Source organism: Mustelus asterias, unplaced genomic scaffold, assembly GCF_964213995.1.
Source record: "Mustelus asterias unplaced genomic scaffold, sMusAst1.hap1.1 HAP1_SCAFFOLD_1776, whole genome shotgun sequence".
Classification (NCBI taxonomy): Eukaryota; Metazoa; Chordata; class Chondrichthyes; order Carcharhiniformes; family Triakidae; genus Mustelus; species Mustelus asterias.
In genome coordinates, this window is record NW_027591721.1 from 1 (window position 1) to 23,586 (window position 23,586).

Genomic DNA, 23,586 nt, shown 5'->3' on the forward strand with positions numbered 1-23,586 from the left:
ACAGGTTCAGTAACACGATTCATGTACGCAGCAGCCAGCCCACACTTCACACGCAAGTGACACAATCAAAGAGGTCTGAAGGCGTTACAACATACATTTGAATGGCCCTGCAAATCTCTTCAGTGGTCTTGCCAGCCTTGCGCAGCGTAATGGCGAGATTCTTTGCTCGGTTGGCATCGAGCAGCGTCACTTTACTCAGGGCTTTCTGCGCACTTTTGCTTTTCTGACAGGAGATTTCAATGGAGGCTCCCTGGGCTTTCGTCTTGAAGAGGTCTTCAAATTCATCCATGTCAAGCTCCTACAGCACAAAGTGATTGGATAAATACCTTCATTATTATTTGATACTTGCCTGTCTCCCGTGTTCAGAGGAATTCCTTCCCCCGCCCCCCTGTAACAATGCCTCTCTCTCTGCTTACAGATCTCCGCCGTTCTACTCATGTTCCATTTTATCTCTCACGCCACCTCTCTCTCACATTCACTTCCCTTTCTCCTCTCTCCCCTCCCTCTCCCCTTCTCCCTCTACTCACGCACTCACTCTCCCCTCTTTCTCTCCACCCCCACATCTCCCTCCCCCCTCTCCCCCCCACACTCCCTCTCCCCCCTCACACTCCCTCTCCCTCCCCACACTCCCTCTCCCCCCCCCAAACTCCCTCTCCCCCCCACACTCCCTCTCCCTCCCCACACTCCCTCTCCCCCCCCCCCACACTCCCTCTCCCCCCCCCAAACTCCCACTCTCCCCCCCCCAAACTCCCTCTCCCCCCCCACACTCCCTCTCCCCCCCCACACTCCCTCTCCCTCCCCACACTCCCTCTCCCCCCCTACACTCCCTCTCCCCCCCCACATTCCCTCTCCCCCCCCCACACTCCCTCTCCCCCCCCCACACTCCCTCTCCCCCCCCCACACTCCCTCTCCCCCCCCCACACTCCCTCTCCCCCCCCCCACACTCCCTCTCCCCCCCCCCACACTCCCTCACCCCCCCCCACACTCCCCCCCCACACTCCCTCTCCCCCCCCCACACTCCCTCTCCCCCCCCCACACTCCCTCTCCCCCCCCACACTCCCTCTCCCCCCCCCCACACTCCCCCACACGCCCTCTCCCCCCCTCACACTCCCTCTCCCCCCTCACACTCCCTCTCCCCCCCTCACACTCCCTCTCCCCCCTCACACTCCCTCTCCCCCCCTCACACTCCCTCTCCCCCCTTCACACTCCCTCTCCCCCCCTCACACTCCCTCTCCCCCCCTCACCTTCCCTCTCCCCCCCTCACACTCCCTCTCCCCCCCTCACACTCCCTCTCCCCCCCTCACACTCCCTCTCCCCCCCTCACACTCCCTCTCCCCCCCTCACACTCCCTCTCCCCCCCTCACACTCCCTCTCCCCCCTTCACACTCCCTCTCCCCCCCTCACACTCCCTCTCCCCCCCTCACACTCCCTCCCCCCCCTCACATTCCCTCTCCCCCCCTCACACTCCCTCTCCCCCCCCCCGACACTCGCTCTCCCCCCCCCCACACTCTCTCTCCCCCGTCCCTATCTCCCCACTGTCCCTTCTCCCATTCTCTCTCCCTCTACCCTCTCTCTCTCTACCCTCTCTCTCTGTCTCTACCCTTTCTCCCTCTCTCTCTCTCTTCCCTCTCTCTCTCCCCTCTCTCTCTCTCTCTACCCTCTCTCTCTCTCTACCCTCTCTCTCTCTCTACCCTCTCTCTACCCTCTCTCTCTCTCTACCCTCTCTCTCTCTACCCTCTCTCTCTCTCTACCCTCTCTCTCTCTCTCTCTCCCCTCTCTCCTCTCTCTCTCTCTCCCCTCTCTCTCTCTCTCTCCCCTCTCTCTCTCTCTCCCCTCTGTTTGACTCCACCCTACATCTCCTTCTTTCTGAAGGTCACTCTTCCCCCCGTTGCATTTCTCCAACGTACACCTATCCTCTCTCTCCATCTCTCTCACACGCTCGCTGGAGGAGGGTACAGGAGTGACGAGGTCTGGGCTGGGGAGAGCTGGCAGTGGGAGTGAGCAGTCGGGGGCCTTTCTTGTGGGCCAATGCCTCTTGTTGTGATGGAGAGCAACTATCCTGACTCGCCTGGTACTGGGACTGCAACTGTGAGGTAAGGGGGAGGGGGGGTAGGGAACACTCGGTTTGAGGCCTGGGGGGTGGGGGGGGGGGCGGTGGGGGTGGGCGGGGAGCGTACAGGGAACACAGCTTGGGTGGGAGGGACCAAGTCTGGCACTGGGAATGGGGAGAGTTGCAAGAGTAAAGCCTCAACAGGAGGGAGGTGGTCTTTTGTGATAGAATTGGAGGTTGCTCTGGAGCTGGGCTTCAGAAAGAGAAACTTGGTAGGCAGGTGGATAAAGGACTGATGATTAAAGGAGAACAGACATGGCAGCCAAAAACGAGGGGAGTGCTAACCTCCACCAAAGGCCTGATGGGTGCGTGTTGTTGGCATGGACCAATGCGCAATTCGAGCAGCTCACGATACAATTGCAGGCACACGGGCCTGGGTTTCTCAGCCCAGGCAGGATCGGAGTGCACAAGTGGAGGGGACGAGATCTTGTGGGATGTCGACATCCTGTGGCCTCATTGAACCATTCTGACCCCTGACCCGAACCTGACAGGAATGACTGTCTGGCCTGCAGGTGGAAACAGGAATCCAGGCAGCAGGAGGCCATCACCGGGGGAAAAGGCCCCCAGCTGTCCGATCAGCGGTGAGGGGCAAAGAGGGGATCGTGATCAGGGTTTGAGGAGGGGCGGGGGGGGGGGGGGGGGGTGGCGGGGAGGCCCCTGGGTAAGGCAGGTCCAAGCTACCCAGGATCCCTCCTGGCTCCATGAGGTAATTTGGAAACTTGCCTTACTGGGACTTGCTCCAATTCCCAGCATGAATGCCCTGGTGGGGAAGCCATCTTTGTCATAGTCATAGAGGTATACAGCACAGTAAAAGGCCATTCGGCCCACCGTGTCTGCGCTGGACAAAGACAAACCACCTAATTATTCCAATCCCATTTTCCAGCACTTGGCCCGTAGCCTTGTATGCCTCGGCATTGCAAGTGCACATCTAAATACTTCTTCAATGTTATGAGGGTGCATACCTCCACCAGCCAGTCCCATCAGTCAAACCAGCCTCCCATCCATTGACTCCGTCTACACTTCCCAATGCTTCGGCAAAGCAGTCAGCATAATTAAGGACCCCACACACCACGGACATTCTCTCTTCCACCTTCTTCCGTCGGGAAAAAGATACAAAAGTCTGAGATCACGTACCAACCGACTCAAGAACAGCTTCTTCCCTGCTGCCGTCAGACTTTTGAATGGACATACCTTTCTCTACACCCTAGCTATGACTGTAACACTACATTCTGCACTTTCTCCTTTCCTTCTCCCCTATGTACTCTATGTACGGTATGCTTTGTCTGTATAGCATGCAAGAAACAATACTTTTCACTGTATCCCAATACATGTGACAATAATAAATCAAATCAGATCAAATCAAATCCTTTCAGGCAGTGAGTTCCAGACTCCCACCACCCTCTGGGTGAAAAAGCTTTTCCTCACATCCCCTCTAAACCTCCTGTCCCTTACCTTAAATCTATGCCCCCTGATCATTGATCCCTCCACTAAGAGGAAAAGTTTCTTCCTGTCTACTCTATCTATATCCCTCATATTTTCTCCATCTCAATCACACCACCCCCCCTCAGTCTCCTCTGTTCTAAGGAAAACCAGTCTATCCAATCTCTCTCCAGAGCTAAAACTCTCCAGCCCAGGAAACATCCTGGTAAATCTCCTCTGCACCCTTTCCATTGCTATCACCTCCCTCCGATAATGTGGGTTCCAGAACTGCACATAATATTCTAGCTGTGGCCTAACCAACGTTTCAGACAGTTCCGGAATAACCTCACTGCTCTTAAACTCTATTTCTCGGCTAATAAAGGCAAGTATACCATATGCCTTCTTACCCAGTTTATCCACCTGTCCTGCTGCCCAGAGGGACCGGTGTACATGCAAACCAAGGTCCCTCTGATCCTCGGTGCTTCCCAGGGTCTTGCCGTTCATGATGTCTCGTTTGTCCTGCCCAAGTGCATCACCTCACACTCATCTGGATTTAATCCCATTTTCTACTGATTAGCCCATCTGACCAGCCCGTCTATATCCTCCTGTAATCTAAGGCTATCCTCACTATTTACCACCCCACCAATTTTCATATCATCCACAAACTTACTGATCGACCGTCCTGCATTCAAGTCTAAATCATTTATATAAACCACAAACAGCAAGGGCCCCAACACTGCCACTTGTGGGACCTCACTGGACTCAGTCTTCCAGTCCGAAAAAAAAACCCCTCGACCATCATCCTCTGCTTCCTGCCACTCAACCAATTCTGGATCCAATTTGCCAAATTTCCTTGGATCCCAAGGGCTCTTACCTTCGCTATCAGTCTCCCGTGCGGGACCTTGTCAAAAGCCTTCCTGAAATCCAAGAAGACTGTGCCACTATGGGGCGGTACGGCGGCACAGTGGTTAGCACTACTGCCTCACAGCGCCAGGGACCCGGGTTCAATTCCGGCCTCGGGTGACTGTCTGTGTGGAGTTTGCACATTCCCCCCGTGTCTGCGTGGGCTTCCTCCGGGTGCTCCTGTTTCCTCCCACAGTCCAAAGATGTGCCGGTTAGGTGGATTGGCCATGCTAAATTAACCCTAGTGTCAGGGGGATTAGTAGAGTAAATGCACGGGGTTAAGGGAACAGGGTGGGATTGTGGTCGGTGCAGACTCGATGGGCCGAATGGCCTCCTTCTGTACTGTCGGGATTCTATGATACTGCGTCAAAATGCATTGCCCTCATCTATACACAAGGTCAGCTCTTCAAAACATTTAATCAAGGTGGTTAGATCTGACCTCCTCTTAACAAAACTACTATTCTTAATTAATCCCAGCCTCTCGAAATGCAGATTCATTCTGTTTCTCAGAATTGCTTCCAATAGTTTTCCCACCACTGATGTGAGACAGCCTGTAATTTCCTGGTTTATCCCTTCCTGAATAATGCTACACATTGGCTGTCCTCCAGCACCTCTCCTGTAGGCCGGAGAGGAATTGAAAATTATTGCCAGCGCCCCTGTTACTTCCTCCCTTGCCTCATTCAACAGCCTGGGAATGCATTTCATCTGGCCCTGGAGATTTATCTACTTTTAAGCCTGTCGTTCCTCTCAGACCCTCCTCTCTGTCTACGATCATTTCTTTAACGGGATCACAGTCCGTCTTCCTGATTTCTATCCCCGCAGCGTCTCCCTCACCAGTGAACACTGACACAAAGTATTCAATTAGAACCTTGCCAATGTCCTCTGGCGCCACATCTACATTTCCACTGTGGTCCTTAATGGGCCCCACTCTTTCCCATGTTATTCTTTTACCCTTAATATACTTGTAAAACAACTTAAGGGATTTTCCTTTATTTTACCTGCCAGTGTCGAATGCAGGAGGCGGCCATTCGGCCCATCAAGTCTGTACCGACCCACAATCCCACCCAGACCCTACCCCCGTAACCCCACATATTTACTCCGCTGATCCCCCTGACACTAAGGGGCAACTTAGCACGGCCAATCCACTGAACCTGCACATCTTTGGACTGTGGGGAGGAAACCGGAGCACCCGGAGGAAACCCACGCAGACACGGGGAGAATGTGCAAACTCCACACTGACAGTGACCCGAGACTGGAATTGAACCCGGGTCCCTGGCGCTGTGAGGCAGCGGTGCTAACCACTGTGCCACCTATTCCTCTCATGTGCCTTTTTTTCCCCATCATAATAGCCTTTTTAAGTTCCCTCTTGCACATTCTATACCCCTCCAAGGCTTCTGTTGTTTTGTACCCTCGATGTCTGCCATATTCCTTCTTTTTTTCACTTTATCCAATGCTGTACATCCCTCGATATCCAGGATTCACTGGATTTGTTGGTGGCACCCTTTTTCTTTATTGGAACTTGTTGGCCCTGTACTCTCCCCACTTCCTTCTTGAAAGCACCCCACTGTTCCATCACAGACATACCTCAAAGTGTCTGCTCCCAGCCCACTCCGACCAAATCATCTCTGATCTCATTAAAATCAGCTTTCCCCCTGTTTAGAACTTCGATTTCAGGCCCATCCTTGTCCTTTTCCAGAACAATCTTGAATCTAACTAAGTTATGATCGCTGTCGGCAAAATGCTCCCCACTGATGCTTTGTTAACTTAAATTAAGCCCAGAACTGCCCTCTCTCTTGTAGGATGTTCTACCTGCTGGCTTAAAAAGTTCTCCTGGACACATTTTAAGAATTCTGCTCTCTCTAAACCTTTCACACTATGACTACCCCAGTTAATGTTGGAGAAGTTGAAATTCCCCACTCTCACTACTCTATTACTTTTGGACTCTGAAATTTGCCGACATATCTGCTCTTCTCTTTCTCTCGGACTATTAGAACATAAGAACTAGGAGCAGGAGTAGGCCATCTGGCCCCTCGAGCCTGCTCCGCCATTCAATAAGATCATGGCTGATCTTTTCGTGGACTCAGCTCCACTTACCCGCCCGCTCACCATAACCCTTAATTCCTTTTCTGTTCAAAAGTTTATCTATCCTTGCCTTAAAAACATTCAATGAGGTAGCCTCAACTGCTTCACTGGGCAGGGAATTCCACAGATTCACAACCCTTTGGGTGAAGAAGTTCCTCCTCAACTCAGTCCTAAATCTGCTCCCCCTTATTTTGAGGCCGTGCCCCCTAGTTCTAGTTTCACCCGCCAGTGGAAACAACCTCCCTGCTTCTATCTTATCTATTCCCTTGATAATCTAATAAGATCTCCCCTCATTCTTCTGAATTCCAATGAGTATAGCCCAGTCTACTCAGTCTCTCCTCATAAGCCAGCCCTCTCAACTCCGGAATCAACCTAGTGAATCTCCTCTGTACCCCCTCCAGTGCCAGTATATCCTTTCTCAAGTAAGGAGACCAAAACTGTACACAGTAACTCCAGGTATGGCCTCACCAGCACCTTATACAGCTGCAACATAACCTCGCTGTTTTTAAACTCTATCCCTCGAGCAATGAAGGACAAAATTCCATTTGCCTTCTTAATTACCTGCTGCACCTGCAAACCAACTCCTTAAGATTCATGCACAAGGACACCCAGGTCCCTCTGCACAGCAGCATGCTGCAATTTAGGGGGCCTATCGTACGCTCCCATGTTTGCTCCTTTTTGGTTTTTAGGTTCTACCCACACAGCTTCATTTAAAGAGCTTTCTAAGCCTCCTGACTGCCGCAATTGATCCCAGATCAAAATTGTGACACTCCTTCCTCTTTTACCTCCTTCCCTGTCTCGCCTGAAGATCCTATATCCTGGAATATTGAGAACAAGGAACAAAGAAAAGTACAGCACAGGAACAGGCCCTTCGGCCCTCAGAGCCTGTGCCGATCATGATGCCCTAACTAAAGGCAGCACGGTGGCACAGTGGTTAGCAGCAGCAGGGACCCGGGTTCAATTCCGGCCTCGGGTCACTGTGGGAAGTTTGCACGTTCTCCCCGTGTCTGCGTGGGTTTCCTCCGGGTGCTCCGGTTTCCTCCCACAGTCCCAAAGATGTGCTGGTTAGGTTGATTGGCCGTGCTAAATTGACCCAAGTGTCAGGAGAAATGTGTGGGGTTACGGGAATAGGGCCTGGGTGGGATTGTGGTCGGTGCAGACTCGATGGACCGAATGGCCTCCTTCTGCACTGTCAGGATGCTATGATTCTAAACTAAAAAAACCCTTCTGCCCTTACTCAGTCCGTATCCCTCTATTCCCTCCCTATTCATGTCCCCATCCAGATGCCTCTTAAATGTTGCTAATGTACCTGCTTCCACCACCTCCTGTGGCAGCGCGTTCCAGGCACCCACCACTCTCTGTGTGAAAAACTTCCCCCCGCACATCTCCCTTAAATTTTCCCCCTCTCACCTTGAACCTGTGCCCCCTTGTAATGAACACACCCTGTGAAAATGCTGCCAATTCGGCCTCTTTCTCACCATCTCTCATAGATGCCATCATCTCCCCATGTTTCGATTTGTGCCCTCAACTCATCTGCCTTGTTTGTCAGATTCCTCGCATTAAAATAAATACCATCTAATCTTGCCAAACTCCCTCGTGCCTTGGCTGGCCGATAACCTCTATCTCTTCCTGACTCGCTTGCTATTTCCTCTCATTTTGGCTGTCTAAAGCCTCCCCATTGCTGTACCGTCTCTCAGGATCCCAACCCCCCGCCAAGTTAGTTTAAACTCTCCCCAGCAGCACTGGCAAAGCTCCCTGCAAGGACAATGGTTCCATTTCAGTTTAGGTGCAACTCATCCACCTTGTACAGGTCCCACCGTCCCCAAGAATGGTCCCAATGTCCCAGAAATCAAAAGCCCTCCCTCCTGCACCATCCTCCAGTCACGCATTCACCTGGACTAAACTACTACTTCGAAACTCACTAGCGCATGGCACAGGAAGTAATCCAGAGATTACTACCATCCAGCTCCTGTTTTTCAATCTCCCCAGTTTAGACCTCAGGCTAAACTGGTAGATGGCACCTCCTGCTCTGACCAAGACCACAAGGAGCTACAAAGGGTCGTGAATGTAGCCCAGTCCATCACGCAAACCAGCCTCCCATCCATTGACTCCATCTACACTTCCCGCTGCCTCGGAAAAGCAGCCAGCATAATTAAGGACCCCATGCACCCTGGACATTCTCTCTTCCACCTTCTTCCATCAGGAAAAAGACACGAAAGTGTGAAAACATGTACCAACCGACTCAAGAACAGCTTCTTCCCTGCTGCCATCAGACTTTTGAATGGTCCAACCTTATATTAAGCTGATCTTTCTCTACACCCTATTTGTAACTGTAACACTACATTCTGCACCATATCAATCACAGAATCATAGAATCCTACAGTGCAGGAGGAGGATATTTGATCCATCAAGTCTGCACCGACCACAATCCCACCCGGACCCTGTCCCCATAACCCCACGTATTTACCCTAGCTAGTCACCCTGACACTAAGGGTCAATTTAGCACGGCCAATCCACCTAACCCGCACGTCTTTCAGACTGTGGGAGGAAACCGGAGCACCCGGAGGAAACCCACGCAGACACGGGGAGAACGTGCAAACTCCGCACAAACAGTGACCCAAGCCAGAATCGAACCCGGGTCCCTGGCGCTGTGAGACAGCAGTGCTAACCACTGTGCCATGATGACATGCCTTTCCTTCTCCCCTCTGTACTCTATGAATGGTATGCTTTGTCTGTATAGCGCGCAAGAAACAATACATTTCACTGTATCCCAATACATGTGACAATAATAAATCAAATATTAAGCTGATCTTTCTCTACACCCTATCTATGACTGTAACACTATATTCTGCACCCTCTCCTTTCCTTCTCCCCTATGTACTCTATGAACGGTATGCTTTTCTGTATAGCGTGCAAGGAACAATACTTTTCACTGTATCCCAATACATGTGACAATAATAAATCAAATCAATCAATTCAACTGTGTTTTCGCTCTTCACCCATTCTGGGGTCCACCTGACCATGGATGATGGACCTGCAGCACCTTTCCGAATTGGAGGCAATCGCATCGCTGTCTACCCTCCCTTGACGCTGCCCCTTGTGGTCATATTGGATGTTGTGCGCACTTACGCCGGTCTGCAGCTAATGTCCCGCCATCATCATCATCATCATCAAACACACACACGCACGCACCGATCTCGGATTGTGGGGAGTTCGAGCCAGGACTGCTGAGCAAGGCGGATTGGGACCGCCCCCAGTCTGAAATAGTGGGAGGAAACTCCAGGAAGACAAAGTGAAGCAGGCCACTGAGCAGTGTTCAGTGTTAGTTGGGGGAGGAGGTGGGAGGGGAGGTCAGGGGGCGGGGGGGGGGGGAACAGGCGGAGGAGAAGTTGTGGCCCAGACAAGTTATGGGCGGCACGGTGACACAATGGTTAGCATTGCTGCCTCACAGCTCCAGGGACCCAGGTTTGATTCCCGGCTTGGGTCACCATCTGTGTGGAGTCTGCACGTTCTCCCCGTGTCTGCATGGGTTTTTTCCGGGTGTTCCGGTTTCCTCCCACAGTCCAAAGATGTGCAGGTTAGGTGGATTGGCCATGCTAAATTGCCCCTTCGTGTCCAAAGATGTGCAGGTTAGGTGGATTGGCCATGCTAAATTGCCCCTTCGTGTCCAAAGATGTGCAGGTTAGGTGGATTGGCCATGCTAAATTGTCCCTTAGTCCCCAAAGATGTGTAGGTTAGGTGGATTGGCCATGCTAAATTGTCCCTTAGTCCCCAAAGATGTGTCGGTTAGGTGGATTGGCCATGCTAAATTACCCCTTTGTGTCCAATGATGTGTAGGTTAGGTGGATTGGCCACAGTAAATTGTCCCTTAGTGTCCAAAGATGTGCAGGTTAGGTGGATTGGCCATGCTAAATTGCCCCTTAGTCCCCAAAGATGTGCAGGTTAGGAGGATTGGTCATGCTAAATTGCCCCTTAGTCCCCAAAGATGTGCAGGTTAGGAGGATTGGTCATGCTAAATTGCCCCTTAGTGTCCAAAGATGTGCAGGTTAGGTGGATTGGCCATGCTAAATTGTCCCTTAGTCCCCAAAAATGTGCAGGTTAGGAGGATTGGCCATGCTAAATTGCCCCTTAGTGTCCAAAGATGTGTAGGTTAGGTGGATTGGCCATGCTAAATTGTCCCTTAGTCCCCAAAGGTGTGCAGGTTAGGAGGATTGGTCATGCTAAATTGCCCCTTAGTCCCCAAAGATGTGCAGGTTAGGAGGATTGGTCATGCTAAATTGCCCCTTAGTGTCCAAAGATGTGCAGGTTAGGTGGATTGGCCATGCTAAATTGTCCCTTAGTCCCCAAAAATGTGCAGGTTAGGAGGATTGGCCATGCTAAATTGCCCCTTAGTGTCCAAAGATGTGTAGGTTAGGTGGATTGGCCATGCTAAATTGCCCCTTTGTGTCCAAAGATGTGTAGGTTAGGTGGATTGGCCACAGTAAATTGTCCCTTAGTGTCCAAAGATGTGTGGGTTAGGTGGATTGGCCATGCTAAATTGCCCCATAGTGTCCCAGGATGTGGAGGTTAGAGAGATTAGCAGGGTAAATACGTGGGGTTATGGGGATCGGGCCTGGGTGGGATTATCGTCGGTGCAGACTCGAATGGCCTCCTTCTGCTCTGTAAGGTTGTTATGACTTTTTATGACCTATACGGATCTGGGCCACAACTATGATACGTTCAAGAGAGAGCTGGACGTGGCCCTTGCAGCTAAAGGGATGAAGCGGGTATGGAGAGAAAGCGGGAGTGAGATACTGAAAGTGCATGATTAGCCATGGTCATATTGAATGGCGGTGCAGGCTCGAAGGGCCGAATGGCCTACTCCTGCTCCGATTATCGATCAGTTCGTTCGCGCTCTTGCCGGACGGCTGCTTGGTGCACTCTTGTTTGAGGCCAAGGAGTGGGCAGAAATGCACAGGTCCGTCACGCGGCTTACCTCCAAGATTTTCTCGTCATCAATTTCCGTGAAGACCGTCCCATTGATCTGATTGGGTTTCAGAGCCATCCAATTAAATACGGGTAACCGATATTTTGTTTTAATTGGTTTCTTTATCCGGATGGCTGAAAGGAGACAAGAAAGAGTTTTAGGCCTCAGGTTCACCACGTGAGTGAGAGGGGGCAAAGAACCCTGCGCCTCGAGGGGTTGCGGCCCTCGAACCCCACTCCAGACACTCGCTGCAACTGGAGACCCATACTCGAGATTCCGGGCATTCGGTGGGTACTCGGGTCTGGAGGGGGTGAAGGCGGCCTAGACGAGGTGGACTGCAATGTCACCAAGTTAAGATGTTGAAGTGAGGTGGAAGGAGTGACGCTCGGACACTTGCACTCAACCCTTCTCAATCTCCCTTCATCAGCTGCTGCCCCTTCACATTGCCTCCCCAGTCAACGTCAGCCATGTTTTTCCGAGTCTCACCACAGCTATGGCTTGGGGCGGCACAGTCGTTAGCACTGCTACCTCAGAGCGCCAGGCAGCTGATGAAGGGGCTGGAGGAGGTTACAGAGATAGGGAGGGGGTGTAGGGGCTGGAGGAGGTTACAGAGATAGGGAGGGGGTGTAGGGGGGCTGGAGGAGGTTACAGAGATAGGGAGGGGGTGTAGGGGGGCTGGAGGAGGTTACAGAGATAGGGAGGGGGTGTAGGGGCTGGAGGAGGTTGCAGAGATAGGGAGGGGTGTAGGGGCTGGAGGAGGTTACAGAGATAGGGAGGGGGTGTAGGGGCTGGAGGAGGTTGCAGAGATAGGGAGGGGTGTAGGGGCTGGAGGAGGTTGCAGAGATAGGGAGGGTTGTAGGGGCTGAAGGAGATTACAGTGGTAGGGAGGGGTGTAGGGGCTGGAGGAGGTTACAGAGATAGGGAGGGGTGCAAGGGCTGGAGGAGGTTACAGAGATAGGGAGGGGTGTAGGGGCTGGAGGAGGTTACAGAGATAGGGAGGGGTGCAAGGGCTGGAGGAGGTTACAGAGATAGGGAGGGGTGTAGGGGCTGGAGGAGGTTGCAGAGATAGGGAGGGGTGTAGGGGCTGGAGGAGGTCGCAGAGATAGGGAGGGTTGTAGGGGCTGAAGGAGATTACAGTGGTAGGGAGGGGTGTAGGGGCTGGAGGAGGTTACAGAGATAGGGAGGGGTGCAAGGGCTGGAGGAGGTTACAGAGATAGGGAGGGTGTAGGGGCTGGAGGAGGTTACAGAGATAGGGAGGTGGTGTAGGGGCTGGAGGGGGTTACAGAGATAGGGAGGGGTGTAGGGGCTGGAGGAGGTTACAGAGATAGGGAGGGGTGCAAGGGCTGGAGGAGGTTACAGAGATAGGGAGGGGTGCAAGGGCTGGAGGAGGTTACAGAGATAGGGAGGGGTGTCGGGGCTGGAGGAGATTACAGAAATAGGGAGGGGTGTAGGGGCTGGAGGAGGTTACAGAGATAGGGAGGGGTGCAAGGGCTGGAGGAGGTTACAGAGATAGGGAGGGGTGTAGGGGCTGGAGGAGGTTACAGAGATAGGGAGGGGTGTAGGGGCTGGAGGAGGTTACAGAGATAGGGAGGGGTGTAGGGGCTGGAGGAGATTACAGAAATAGGGAGGGGTGTAGGGGCTGGAGGAGGTTACAGAGATAGGGAGGGGTGTAAGGGCTGGAGGAGGTTACAGAGATAGGGAGGGGGTGTAGGGGCTGGAGGAGGTTACAGAGATAGGGAGGGGTGTAGGGGCTGGAGGAGGTTACAGAGATAGGGAGGGGTATCAGGGCTGGAGGAGGTTACAGAGATAGGGAGGGGTGTAAGGGCTGGAGGAGGTTACAGAGATAGGGAGGGGTGTAGGGGCTGGAGGAGGTTACAGAGATAGGGAGGGGTGTAGGGGCTGGAGGAGGTTACAGAGATAGGGAGGGGTGTAAGGGCTGGAGGAGGTTACAGAGATAGGGAGGGGTGTAGGGGCTGGAGGAGGTTACAGAGATAGGGAGGGGTGTAAGGGCTGGAGGAGGTTACAGAGATAGGGAGGGGTGCAGGGGCTGGAGGAGATTAGAGATGGGGAGGGGTGTAGGGGCTGGAGGTGGTTACAGAGATAGGGAGGGGTGTAGGGGCTGGAGGTGGTTACAGAGATAGGGAGGGTTGTAGGGCCTGGAGGAGATTAGAGATGGGGAGGGGTGTCGGGGCTGGAGGAGGTTACAGAGATAGGGAGGGGTGTAGGGGCTGGAGGAGGTTACAGAGATGGGGAGGGAGTGTAGGGGATGAAGGCGGTTACAGAGATAGGGAAGGTTGTAGGTGCTGGAGGGGGAGATAGGGAGGGGTGTAGGGTTGGAGGAAATGTGGGGAGAACATAGGGTTGGAAAGCCCGCTAATCATATTAAAACATATTTAAATGAGACTCCCGCCCTTTGTTACATCACTGGTGAGGGGCGGGGGAAAATCAGAAAAGGAGATCTCGAGAATCCCTGCAGTGCAGAAGGAGGCCATTTGGCCCATCGAGTCTGCACTGACCACAATCCTACCCAGGCCCTACCCCCATATTAACCCTGCTAATCCCCTGGCACTAAGGGGCAATATCGCACGGCCAATCCACCTAACCTACAAATCTTTGGACTGTGGGAGGAAACCGGAGCACCCGGAGGAAACCCATGCAGACACGGGGGGAACATGCAAACTCCACACAGACAGTGACCCAAGCCGGGAATCGAACCCGGGTCCCTGGTGCTGTGAGGCAGCAGTGCTAACCACCGTGCCACTGATCTCGCTTCCTGATTCTGGGGAGATTTTGCACCCACCATACCTTTGGGCTGATGGTGAACACAGGTCAATTTTGCCCCCTTTATATGTGCTAGGCCTTTGTGAGGGATTGCCCTTTGACAAACAGTCTCATTGCCAGAGAAAACACGCGAATGGTTACCTGACAATCCGTGGCTGAGAATAACCGAGAGAGAACTGCCGGGTAACGGAGGAGCTGCAGGTGGCGGAGGGGGTGGCAGTGGGGCACCATAACCTGCAGGAAAAGACAAACACTATTCAATCCTTCAGACTCGCCCCGGTAATACATCCACATTTTCTTTCACATTGCTTCATATTTCAAGCCCAAAACGTGTAGCTGTGCCCCCAGTGCTGACTTCCTTTCACGTCTGTGCCCAGTGGGGTGAGACTGAACGTGAAGAGAGCTGACCAAAGGCACATCAGTGCCACGTAATGACGCTGGAGATAGGGGAGTGGTAGTGGAGGCCGTGCCCCTGTCTACATTTCTTGTACATTCATGGGACATGGGCATCGCTGGCTGGGCCAGCATTTATTGCCCATCCCTAGCGGGTAGGGCCCGGGTGGGATTGTGGTCGGTGCAGACTCGATGGGCCGAATGGCCTCCTTCTGCACTGTAGGGTTTCTATGATTCTATGATAGTTCCCCGAGGGCAGTTGAGAGTCAACCACATTTCTGTGGCTCTGGAGTCACATGTAGGCCAGACCGGGTAAGGACGGCAGATTTCCTTCTCTAAAAGGAACCAGATGGGTTTTTCCCACAATGGGTCATCAGTAGATTCTTAATTCCAGATATTTTTTATTGAATTCAAATTTCACCATCTGCCGTGGTGGGATTCGAACCCCGGTCCCCAGAACATTAGCTGCGTTTCTGCATTAATAGTCGAGAGATGATGCCACTTGGCCATCGCCTTCCCCAATCCATGAATGGGGATGAAGTAGATATGGTCGAGAGCTTCAAATTCTCAGGTGTTCAGATCACCAACAACCTGTCCTGGTCCCTCCACACCGACGCAATAGTTAAGAAAGCCCACCAACGCCTCTACTTTCCCAGAAGACTAAGGAAATTTGGCATGTCAGCTACGACTCTCACCAACTTTTACAGATGCACCATAGAAAGCATTCTTTCTGGTTGTATCACAGCTTGGTATGGTTCCTGCTCTGCCCAAGACCGCAAGGAACTACAAAAGGTCATGAATGTAGCCCAGTCCCATCACGCAAACCAGCCTCCCATCCATTGACTCTGTCTACACTTCCCGCTGCCTCGGAAAAGCAGCCAGCATAATTAAGAACCCCACGCACCCCGGACATTCTCTCTTCCACCTTCTTCCATCGGGAAAAAGATATGCAAGTCTGAGGTCACGTACCAACCAACTCAAGAACAGCTTCTTCCCTGCTGCTGTCAGACTCCTGAATGGACCTACCTCACATTAAGCTGATCTTTCTCTACACCCGAGCTGTGACTGTAACACTATATTCTGCACCCTCTCCTTTCCTTCTCCCCTATGTACTCTATACAGACAAAGCATATCGTTCATAGAGTACATCGGGGAGAAGGATTTGATTTGATTTATTATTGTCACATGTATTGGGATACAGTGAAAAGTATTGTTTCTTGCGCGCTATACAGACAAAGCATACCGTTTGATTCGTGGCCTATTAATGTCAATTGGACGCGAGTGCCATTTTGAGAGTGGACGAAGGGCCGTTTGGCCTTGTTACTGACCAGCAAAAGGCCAGAATAGACACGGGTACCTCTAACTCCCTTCTCCATCTTGGATCTTTTCATGAAATAGCCATGGTAGCTGCGCAGGGTACGGGGGTGGGGGCTGTGTGGAATGTTCTTTCAGAGAGTCGCTGCAGACTCGATGGGCCGAGTGGCCTCTTTCTGCCCCGCTGGGATTCTATGGGTCTGTGGTTCTCTGCCTCCCGCACTTCCATCCCAACTATTTGTGTGAATGCCCCTGCTCCCCCCCCCTCCCCTCACCCCTGCCCTCTTTACCTCTGAAGGGTGTGAGGAGAAGCGTAATTTTTACCTGGTAACGGCGGAGCGGGGGGCGGAGGAGGAGGGGTTGGCGGTGTCGGTGTTGAAGGGATGCTTTGGATTGGCTCCAGACTCACGGCAGTTCGGGACAACACAGAGAGATTGCCATCGGGGCAATCGCCGGCGGGGCCATGCTGCAGATCCGTCAGCTGTTTTCCCAGGTGGAACTGCCGCTGGAGCGCCTCCTCTTTCTCCTTGATCATCTTCCGCAACGTGTGCACCTGGCTGCTGGCATCCTTGTACGTCTCCTGTCGGGGCACAAAATGGCGGCATGGTTGGCAAGTCAAATAGCGCGCGATGGCACTGCTCGCCAACGAGCTTAAACATGTTTTAAGCGGAGAGCGGGCCACGCCCACATGCATTCTCCTCCAACCGGCTAGGCAGGGTGGTCGAAGTCAGCAACCGGGCCTACAACCATCGCCAAAGCCTGCTGCAGAGTTTTCAGTTTTAAAGAGATGGCAACTGAAAGGCTTGGGAGCAGTCGCCTCCTCAACCTTCCTTCTGGTTAAGTGCGCTCAAATCGTCTTCAGTATTTGACTGATTTCGGAGTACAGCAGAGAATTTGCATCAAAGTTAATCGAGGCAAAATAAAAGGGGAATTATCTCAGGGCTCCAGATTTTTCTGGGGCCTAGCGCCTAAAGTACATTTACAGCATAGGGACGCGTTAAAGGCTCAAGAGAAATTATCGAGCTAAGTGAATCATTCCATTAAGTAGGCCGCTTCATATTTCCCTGCCACTTTTGCCCATTACCCTAATTGAAAACTGTTAAGTGGGAACTGTCGTCACTCCATCCCCTCTTTAAAGTGGACAGCAGTTGCCTCTCTTACCTTTATCGTTTCCAGTTCGTTATCTCGATGCAGTAGCTGCTTTTCCAGTTCGGCTACCCTCATCATGTTTTCGTTTTCCAAGTCCTGGAGCCTCTCCGATAACTGGAACGGGGGAAAAGAAGGATAGTTTCATGTTTCAGTCATCGAGAACCCGTAACGCTTGTCTCTTTCCAGAGAAGTTCATGAAGCGACATTCACAGCAAAGGATTTGGAACCCCAATGCCTTAGCGTTGTGCGGCAGCTCACAAAGTGCGGCCTACCCAAAACTAATAACCCAGGGATATGTATTTTTCAGTAAGGTTTGTCACGGCCTAGTGTGTTATGAATTTTCAATCAAAAAGATGGAGACGCAGACTATTAAAATGGCTGCTGTGAATCATGTGACGCCTTGGCATTATGAGCTTCAGACAGTCCAAAGTCTCAAGCGCATACCTAATTAAATATGGACTTTCATAGGAACATAGGATTAGGAGCAGAAGTTGGCAAATTCAGCCCTTCGAGCCTGCTCCGCCATTCAATCAGATCATGGCTGATCTCTCCCTGAAATCCAGCTCCCTGCCTGTTCCCCATATTTCTTTAACCTGTTTTAGAATTCCTGCAGTGTAGGAGGTCATTCAGCCCATCAAGTCTGCACCGACCACAATCCCACCCTATTCCCGTAACCCTACATATTTACCCTGCTAATCCCCCTGACACCAGGGGCAATTTAGCACGGCCAATCAACCTAACCAGCACGTCTTTGGACTGTGGGAGGAAACTGGAGCACCTGGAGGAAACCCACGCAGACACGGGGAGAATGTGCAAACTCCGCACAGACAGTGACCCAAGCCGGGAATCGAACCCGGGTTCCTGGCGCTGTGAGGCAGCAGTGCTAACCACTGTGCCGTTTTCTATTAGAAACATATCTATCTTCCTCTTGAAACCAGTCAATGATTCAGACTCCACCGCGCTCTGGGGCAGCGAGTTACACAAATTCACCCCCCTCTGCGAGAAGTAGTTCCTCCTCATCTCAGTTTTAAATCTACCGCCTCTCGACCTATACCTGTGACCTCGTGTTCGAGATTGCCCCACAAGAGGAAACATTTGGTCCACATTTACTTCATCAATCCCATATCCCTCGATCAGATCCCCCCTCATCCTTCTAAATTCCAGCGAGTACAAACCCCAAACTGTTTAATCTCTCCTCATACGTCAACCCTTTCATCCCCGGAATCAATCTGGTGAATCTCCTCTGAACGGCCTCCAATCCCACCCACATCCTTCCTCAGATAAGGGGACCAAAACTGGACACAATACTCCAGATGTGGCCTCACCAACACCCTGCACAATTGCAACAGTCTATTCACAGCCATCCGGGGAATTTACACATCCCCTTGCTTAAGGATGGATTGGCAAAAAAGAACGATAGAATTGCAGCTAACCTGACACTGTTTCACCCTGGACTGAAGCGAACTTCAAAATCAATGTGTGTAAGATGAATGTGAATGGATTCTATCAACCTTGCATTGTATTATGTTAGTTTCCCTCATGCAAACCGGACTGGGCAAATCTCAAGGTATTAAACGACAACACAGGATATTTGGAATCAACATACACATCACCCTTTGTTTAAGGGACTTGGAATTTGTGGAAGTCACACGGCGAGGGGACAATTTTGTTGTCTGCTTTGAAAACCAGCAGCACACTGTTTGCGGACAGAATTCCATGAAAATCCATTGAACTAACTGCAACTCAGCAGTCAGCCAACATAACAAACAGCAATAGCAGGCAAGTGGGGGATAACAATAGAGCGAGAAGGGTTCCACAAAATGTTCCAATTCAAGTTTGACTACTAGAAACTTAGCAGCCTGCTGAGAATACTTTGCTTCAACTTTAAACGCATCAGTTTCATCCAAGAAACTACAGGCCTGCCACAAAAGAGACTCAGATCATTATGAGCAATAACTGTATATTACTTTCATCTGTACCTAACCTTTGTGTCCGTGAGAGTGTGTGCGGGATGAGTGAGTGAAACAGTGCATCATTTCAGGGTAAGTGTGTGATAATAAATAATCTTCTTTATTTTTAAACTCACAAAAGGCTTGCTGCTGGATTTAATTGAGACACTTAGTCTAAGAGTAGGAACACGCTTACATACATTCTGTCCAAGACAGATAAAATGATGGATGCATCTTCAGCCAGTTAGAGTTCCTGGTTCATGAGACAAGCACTATCCCAATATTTGCTCCAGTACTTTCTCCAGCACCCATTTTAGTTTGAAAAATAAGGTCCCAACGTAATCATAGAATTCCTACGGTGCAGAGGGAGGCCAGTCAGCCCACCGAGTCTGCACCGACCACAGGCCCTATCCCCGTAACCCCACGTATTTATCTTGCAATTCCCCTGAAACTAAGGGGCAATTTAGCATGGCCAATCCACTTAACCTACACATCTTTGGACACTAAGGGGCAATTTAACACGGCCAATCCACCTAACCTGCACATCTTTGGACACGAAGGGGCAATTTAACACGGCCAATCCACCTAACCTGCACATCTTTGAACACTAAGGGACAATTTAGCATGGCCAATCCACCTAACCTGCACATCTTTGGACACTAAGGGGCAATTTAGCATGGCCAATCCACCTAACCTGCACATCTTTCAGACTGTGGGAGGAAACCAGAGCATCCGGAGGAAACCCACACAGACACGGGGAGAACGCGCAGACTCCGCACAGACAGTGACCCAAGCCGGGAATCGAACCCAGGTCCCTGGCGCTGTGAGGCAGCAGCGCTAAGCACTGTGCCACCATGCCGCCCTAAGTAATGACTGCTCGTGGAGTACACAATCCCTTTCCCCTACCCCCTCACTGTCCCGGATGTCCAGTATATAAACCCTTCACATGCAGTCCCCAGTGACAGACTCCTCAATACTGGACCTGTTCAGTCTAAGGTAACACACACTCTGTTATAGTGAATAATCAGCCCTTAAGAACAATCGGCTGGGAAAGCCTGATTTTACAAGCCATGTACTCACATGCGACAAGTGCTCTTCCAGTTCATCCACTTTCTCCAGGGCTGCGTTTTTGGTCTCGGCATCCTCAAGTAGGCCTCCCACATCGAACACGTTATCCAGGTAGGCCTGGATCTGGACCTGGAGTTTGTCACTTTCCGTGTGCTTGGATTTCTGAAAAGAAATGAAATATTGTCATCATTACTCGGTTAATGGTAGGGCGTTGGGGAGAGTTACAGAACAAAGAGATCTAGGGGTACATGTTCATAGCTCCTTGAAAGTGGAGTCACAGGTGGACAGAGTGGTGAAGAAGGCATTCAGCATGCTTGGTTTCATTGGTCAGAATACAGGAGTTGGGACGTCTTGTTGAAGTTGTACAAGACATTGGTAAGGCCACACTTGGAATACTGTGTACAGTTCTGGTCACCCTATTATAGAAAGGATATTATTAAACTAGGAAGAGTGCAGAAAAGATTTACTAGGATGCGACCGAGACTTGATGGTTTGAGTTATAGGGAGAGGCTGGATAGACTGGGACTTTTTTCTCTGGAGCGTAGGAGGCTGAGGGGTGATCTTATCGAGGTCTATAAAATAATGAGGGGCACAGATCAGCTAGATAGTCAATATCTTTTCCCAAAGGTAGGAGAGTCTAAAACTAGAGGGGGAGAGATACAAAAGGGTCCAGAGGGGCAATGGATTCACACACAGGGTGGTGAGTGTCTGGAACAGGCTGCCAGAGGCAGTAGTAGAGGCGGGTACAATTTTGTCTTTTAAAAGTGTTTAGACAGTTACATGGATAAGATGGGTATGGGCCAAGCGATGGCAATTGGGTTAGGGTTTTTAAAAAAAAGGGCAGCATGGACAAGTTGGGCCGAAGGACCTGTTTCCATGCTGTAAACCTCTGTGACTCTATGATTACAGTCTGTATTTAACCTCCAAAGTGATTGAGTTTCAAGCAGGGTGGCACAGTGGTTAGCACTGCCGCCTCAGAGCGCCAGAGACCCAGGTTCAATTCCGGCCTCGGGTGACTGCATGTGGAGTTTGCACGTTCTCCTCATGTCAGTGTGGGTTTCCTCTGGGTGCTCCAGTTTCCTCCAACAGTGTCCAAAGATGTGTAAGTTAGGAAACCGGAGCACCCGGAGGAAACCCACGCAGACACAGGGAGAACGTGCAAACTCCACACAGACAGTGTGGAGTTCCCAACCCGGGAATCGACCCCAGGTCCCTGGCACTGTGAGGCAGCAGTGCTAACCACTGTGCCACCATGCCGCCCCAGGGTGGTGACCCCAGTTGAGTCTATTTACTTTAATATATTAATGAACTTGGGGTAAAATGCTAGTTTTATTACTAATGATCATGATTATCCCAAAAACCCATCTGGTTCACTAATGTCCTTTAGGGAAGGAAATCTGCCATCCTTACCCGGTCTGCACTCCATGTGATTCCAGAGCCACAGCAATGTGGTTGACTCTCAACTGCCCATTGAAACATCTCACCACCTGGTTAAGGGGCAATTGGACATAACAACCGACTCACGAACAGCTTCTTCCCTGCTGCTGTCAGACTTTTGAATGGACCTACCTTATATTAAGCTGATCTTTCTCTACACCCTAGCTATGACTGTAACACTACATTCTGCACTCTCTCCTTTCCTTCTCCCCTGTGTACTCTATGAACGGTATGCTTTGTCTGTATAGTGCGCAAGAAACAATACTTTTCACTGTATCCCAATACATGTGACAATAATAAATCAAATCAAATATTAAGTTGATCTTTCTCTACACCCTATCTGTAACAGTAACACTATATTCTGCACCCTCTCCTCTCCTTCTCCCCTATGTACTCTATGAACGGTATGCTTTGTCTGTATAGCGCACAAGAAACAATACTTTTCACTGTATCCCAATACATGTGACAATAATAAATCAAATCAAATCTAATTCAGGACGGGTAATAAATACCAGCCTGACCAGTGATGCCCACACCCCAGAATGTATTTAAAGGACATTTAAATGCGCGAGGGGCCTTCAATTGGCTTTTGGAATCTCCCCTCAACTGGCGCTGCGATGATTGAGACTGCTTCTCCCGAGTGCCGTTCTCACACTTACCTCCAGGAATTCGTCCAGGCCCAGCTTTGTGAACTCAAACTGCAAGTGGACCCGGAAATTCATGTCTTCCACAGAATGGACCACGATGTTGATGAACTGCATGCATGCCACCTAGCAAGAGGAAGGAGTACAGTTCTGATCACTCTGTCATAGAAAGGATATTATTAAACTAGAAAGAGTGCAGAAAAGATTTACTAGGATGCTACGGTAGCACAGTGGTTAGCACTGCTGCTTCACAGCTCCAGGGTCCTGGGTTCGATTCCTGGCTCGGGTCACTGTCTGTGTGGAGTTTGCACATTCTCCTCGTGTCTGCGTGGGTTTCCTCCGGGTGCTCCGGTTTCCTCCCACAGTCCAAAGATGTGCGGGTTAGGTTGATTGGCCATGCTAAAATTGCCCCTTAGTGTCCTGGGATGCGTAGGTTCGAGGGATTAGTGGGTAAATATGTGGGGGTAGGGCCTGGGTGGGATTGTGGTCGGTGCAGACTCGATGGGCCGAATGGCCTCCTTCTGCACTGTAGGGTTTCTATGTTTCTATGCTACCAGGGACTTGATTGTTTGAGTTATAAGGAGAGGCTGGATAGACTGGGACTTTTTTCTCTGGAGTGTAGAAGGCTGAGGGGTGATCTTATAGAGGTCTGTAAAATAATGAGGGGCTCAGATCAGCTAGATCGTCAATATCTTTTCCCAAAGGTAGGGGAGTCTAAAATTAGAGGGCATAGGTTTAAGGTGAGAGGAGAGAGATACAAAAGGGTCCAAAAGGGCAATTTTTTCACACAGAGGGTGGTGAGTGTCTGGAACAAGCTGCCAGAGGCAGTAGTAGAGGCGGGTACAATTTTGTCTTTTGAAAAGCGTTTAGACAGTTACATGGGTAAGATGGGTATAGAGGGATATGGGCCAAACGCGGGCAATTGGGACTAGCTTCGGGGTTTTAAAAAAAAGGCGGCATGGACAAGTTGGGCCGAAGGGCCTGTTTCCATGTTGGAAACCTCCATGACTCTATGAGAAGAAGCTGAGAGATTTTGTCAAGCCTATCGCCCCCCCCCCGCCAAGAACAGTGGGCAAAGGACGTTATGACAATTTCGGCCAGTGCATCGGAATCTCTGACAGTGCAGTGCGCCCAAAACGCTGATGGAAAGCAGATTCAACTGTAAACGGATAATTCAATCGGTAAATACTTGAAGTGGAACTGGCAAAAGGACAGAGAGGTGAGTCTAATTAGCCTCCTTCTGTCCTGCCTCATTCTATGATTCAATCCACAGATTTGTAAATCCCGTGCCGATGGTTTGCAAACCTCTTGTAACGACCCAACTCTGTTAGGGGCTGTGGGTTTTAACCGAAAAAGAAAAGACTTGGTCTG

The 23,586-nt window shown here is 50.9% G+C and overlaps 1 protein-coding gene across 1 annotated transcript in view; it reads right to left on the reverse strand.

The window, feature by feature from the left end:
• Window positions 1-95: 95 nt before the first annotated feature.
• The window catches only part of LOC144488690 (formin-like protein 3), a gene marked incomplete at its 3' end in the record, with an annotated part of 72,829 nt that continues 49,338 nt past the window's right edge, over window positions 96-23,586 (reverse strand). Inside the window, exons 11-17 of the mRNA XM_078206779.1 lie at window positions 22,231-22,341; window positions 20,147-20,296; window positions 17,130-17,231; window positions 16,293-16,548; window positions 14,403-14,495; window positions 11,490-11,614; window positions 96-298 (exon numbers count right to left, since the gene is read on the reverse strand). Coding sequence (XP_078062905.1) covers window positions 96-298; window positions 11,490-11,614; window positions 14,403-14,495; window positions 16,293-16,548; window positions 17,130-17,231; window positions 20,147-20,296; window positions 22,231-22,341 — 1,040 coding nt within the window. The remainder of the gene's footprint in view (window positions 299-11,489; window positions 11,615-14,402; window positions 14,496-16,292; window positions 16,549-17,129; window positions 17,232-20,146; window positions 20,297-22,230; window positions 22,342-23,586) is intronic.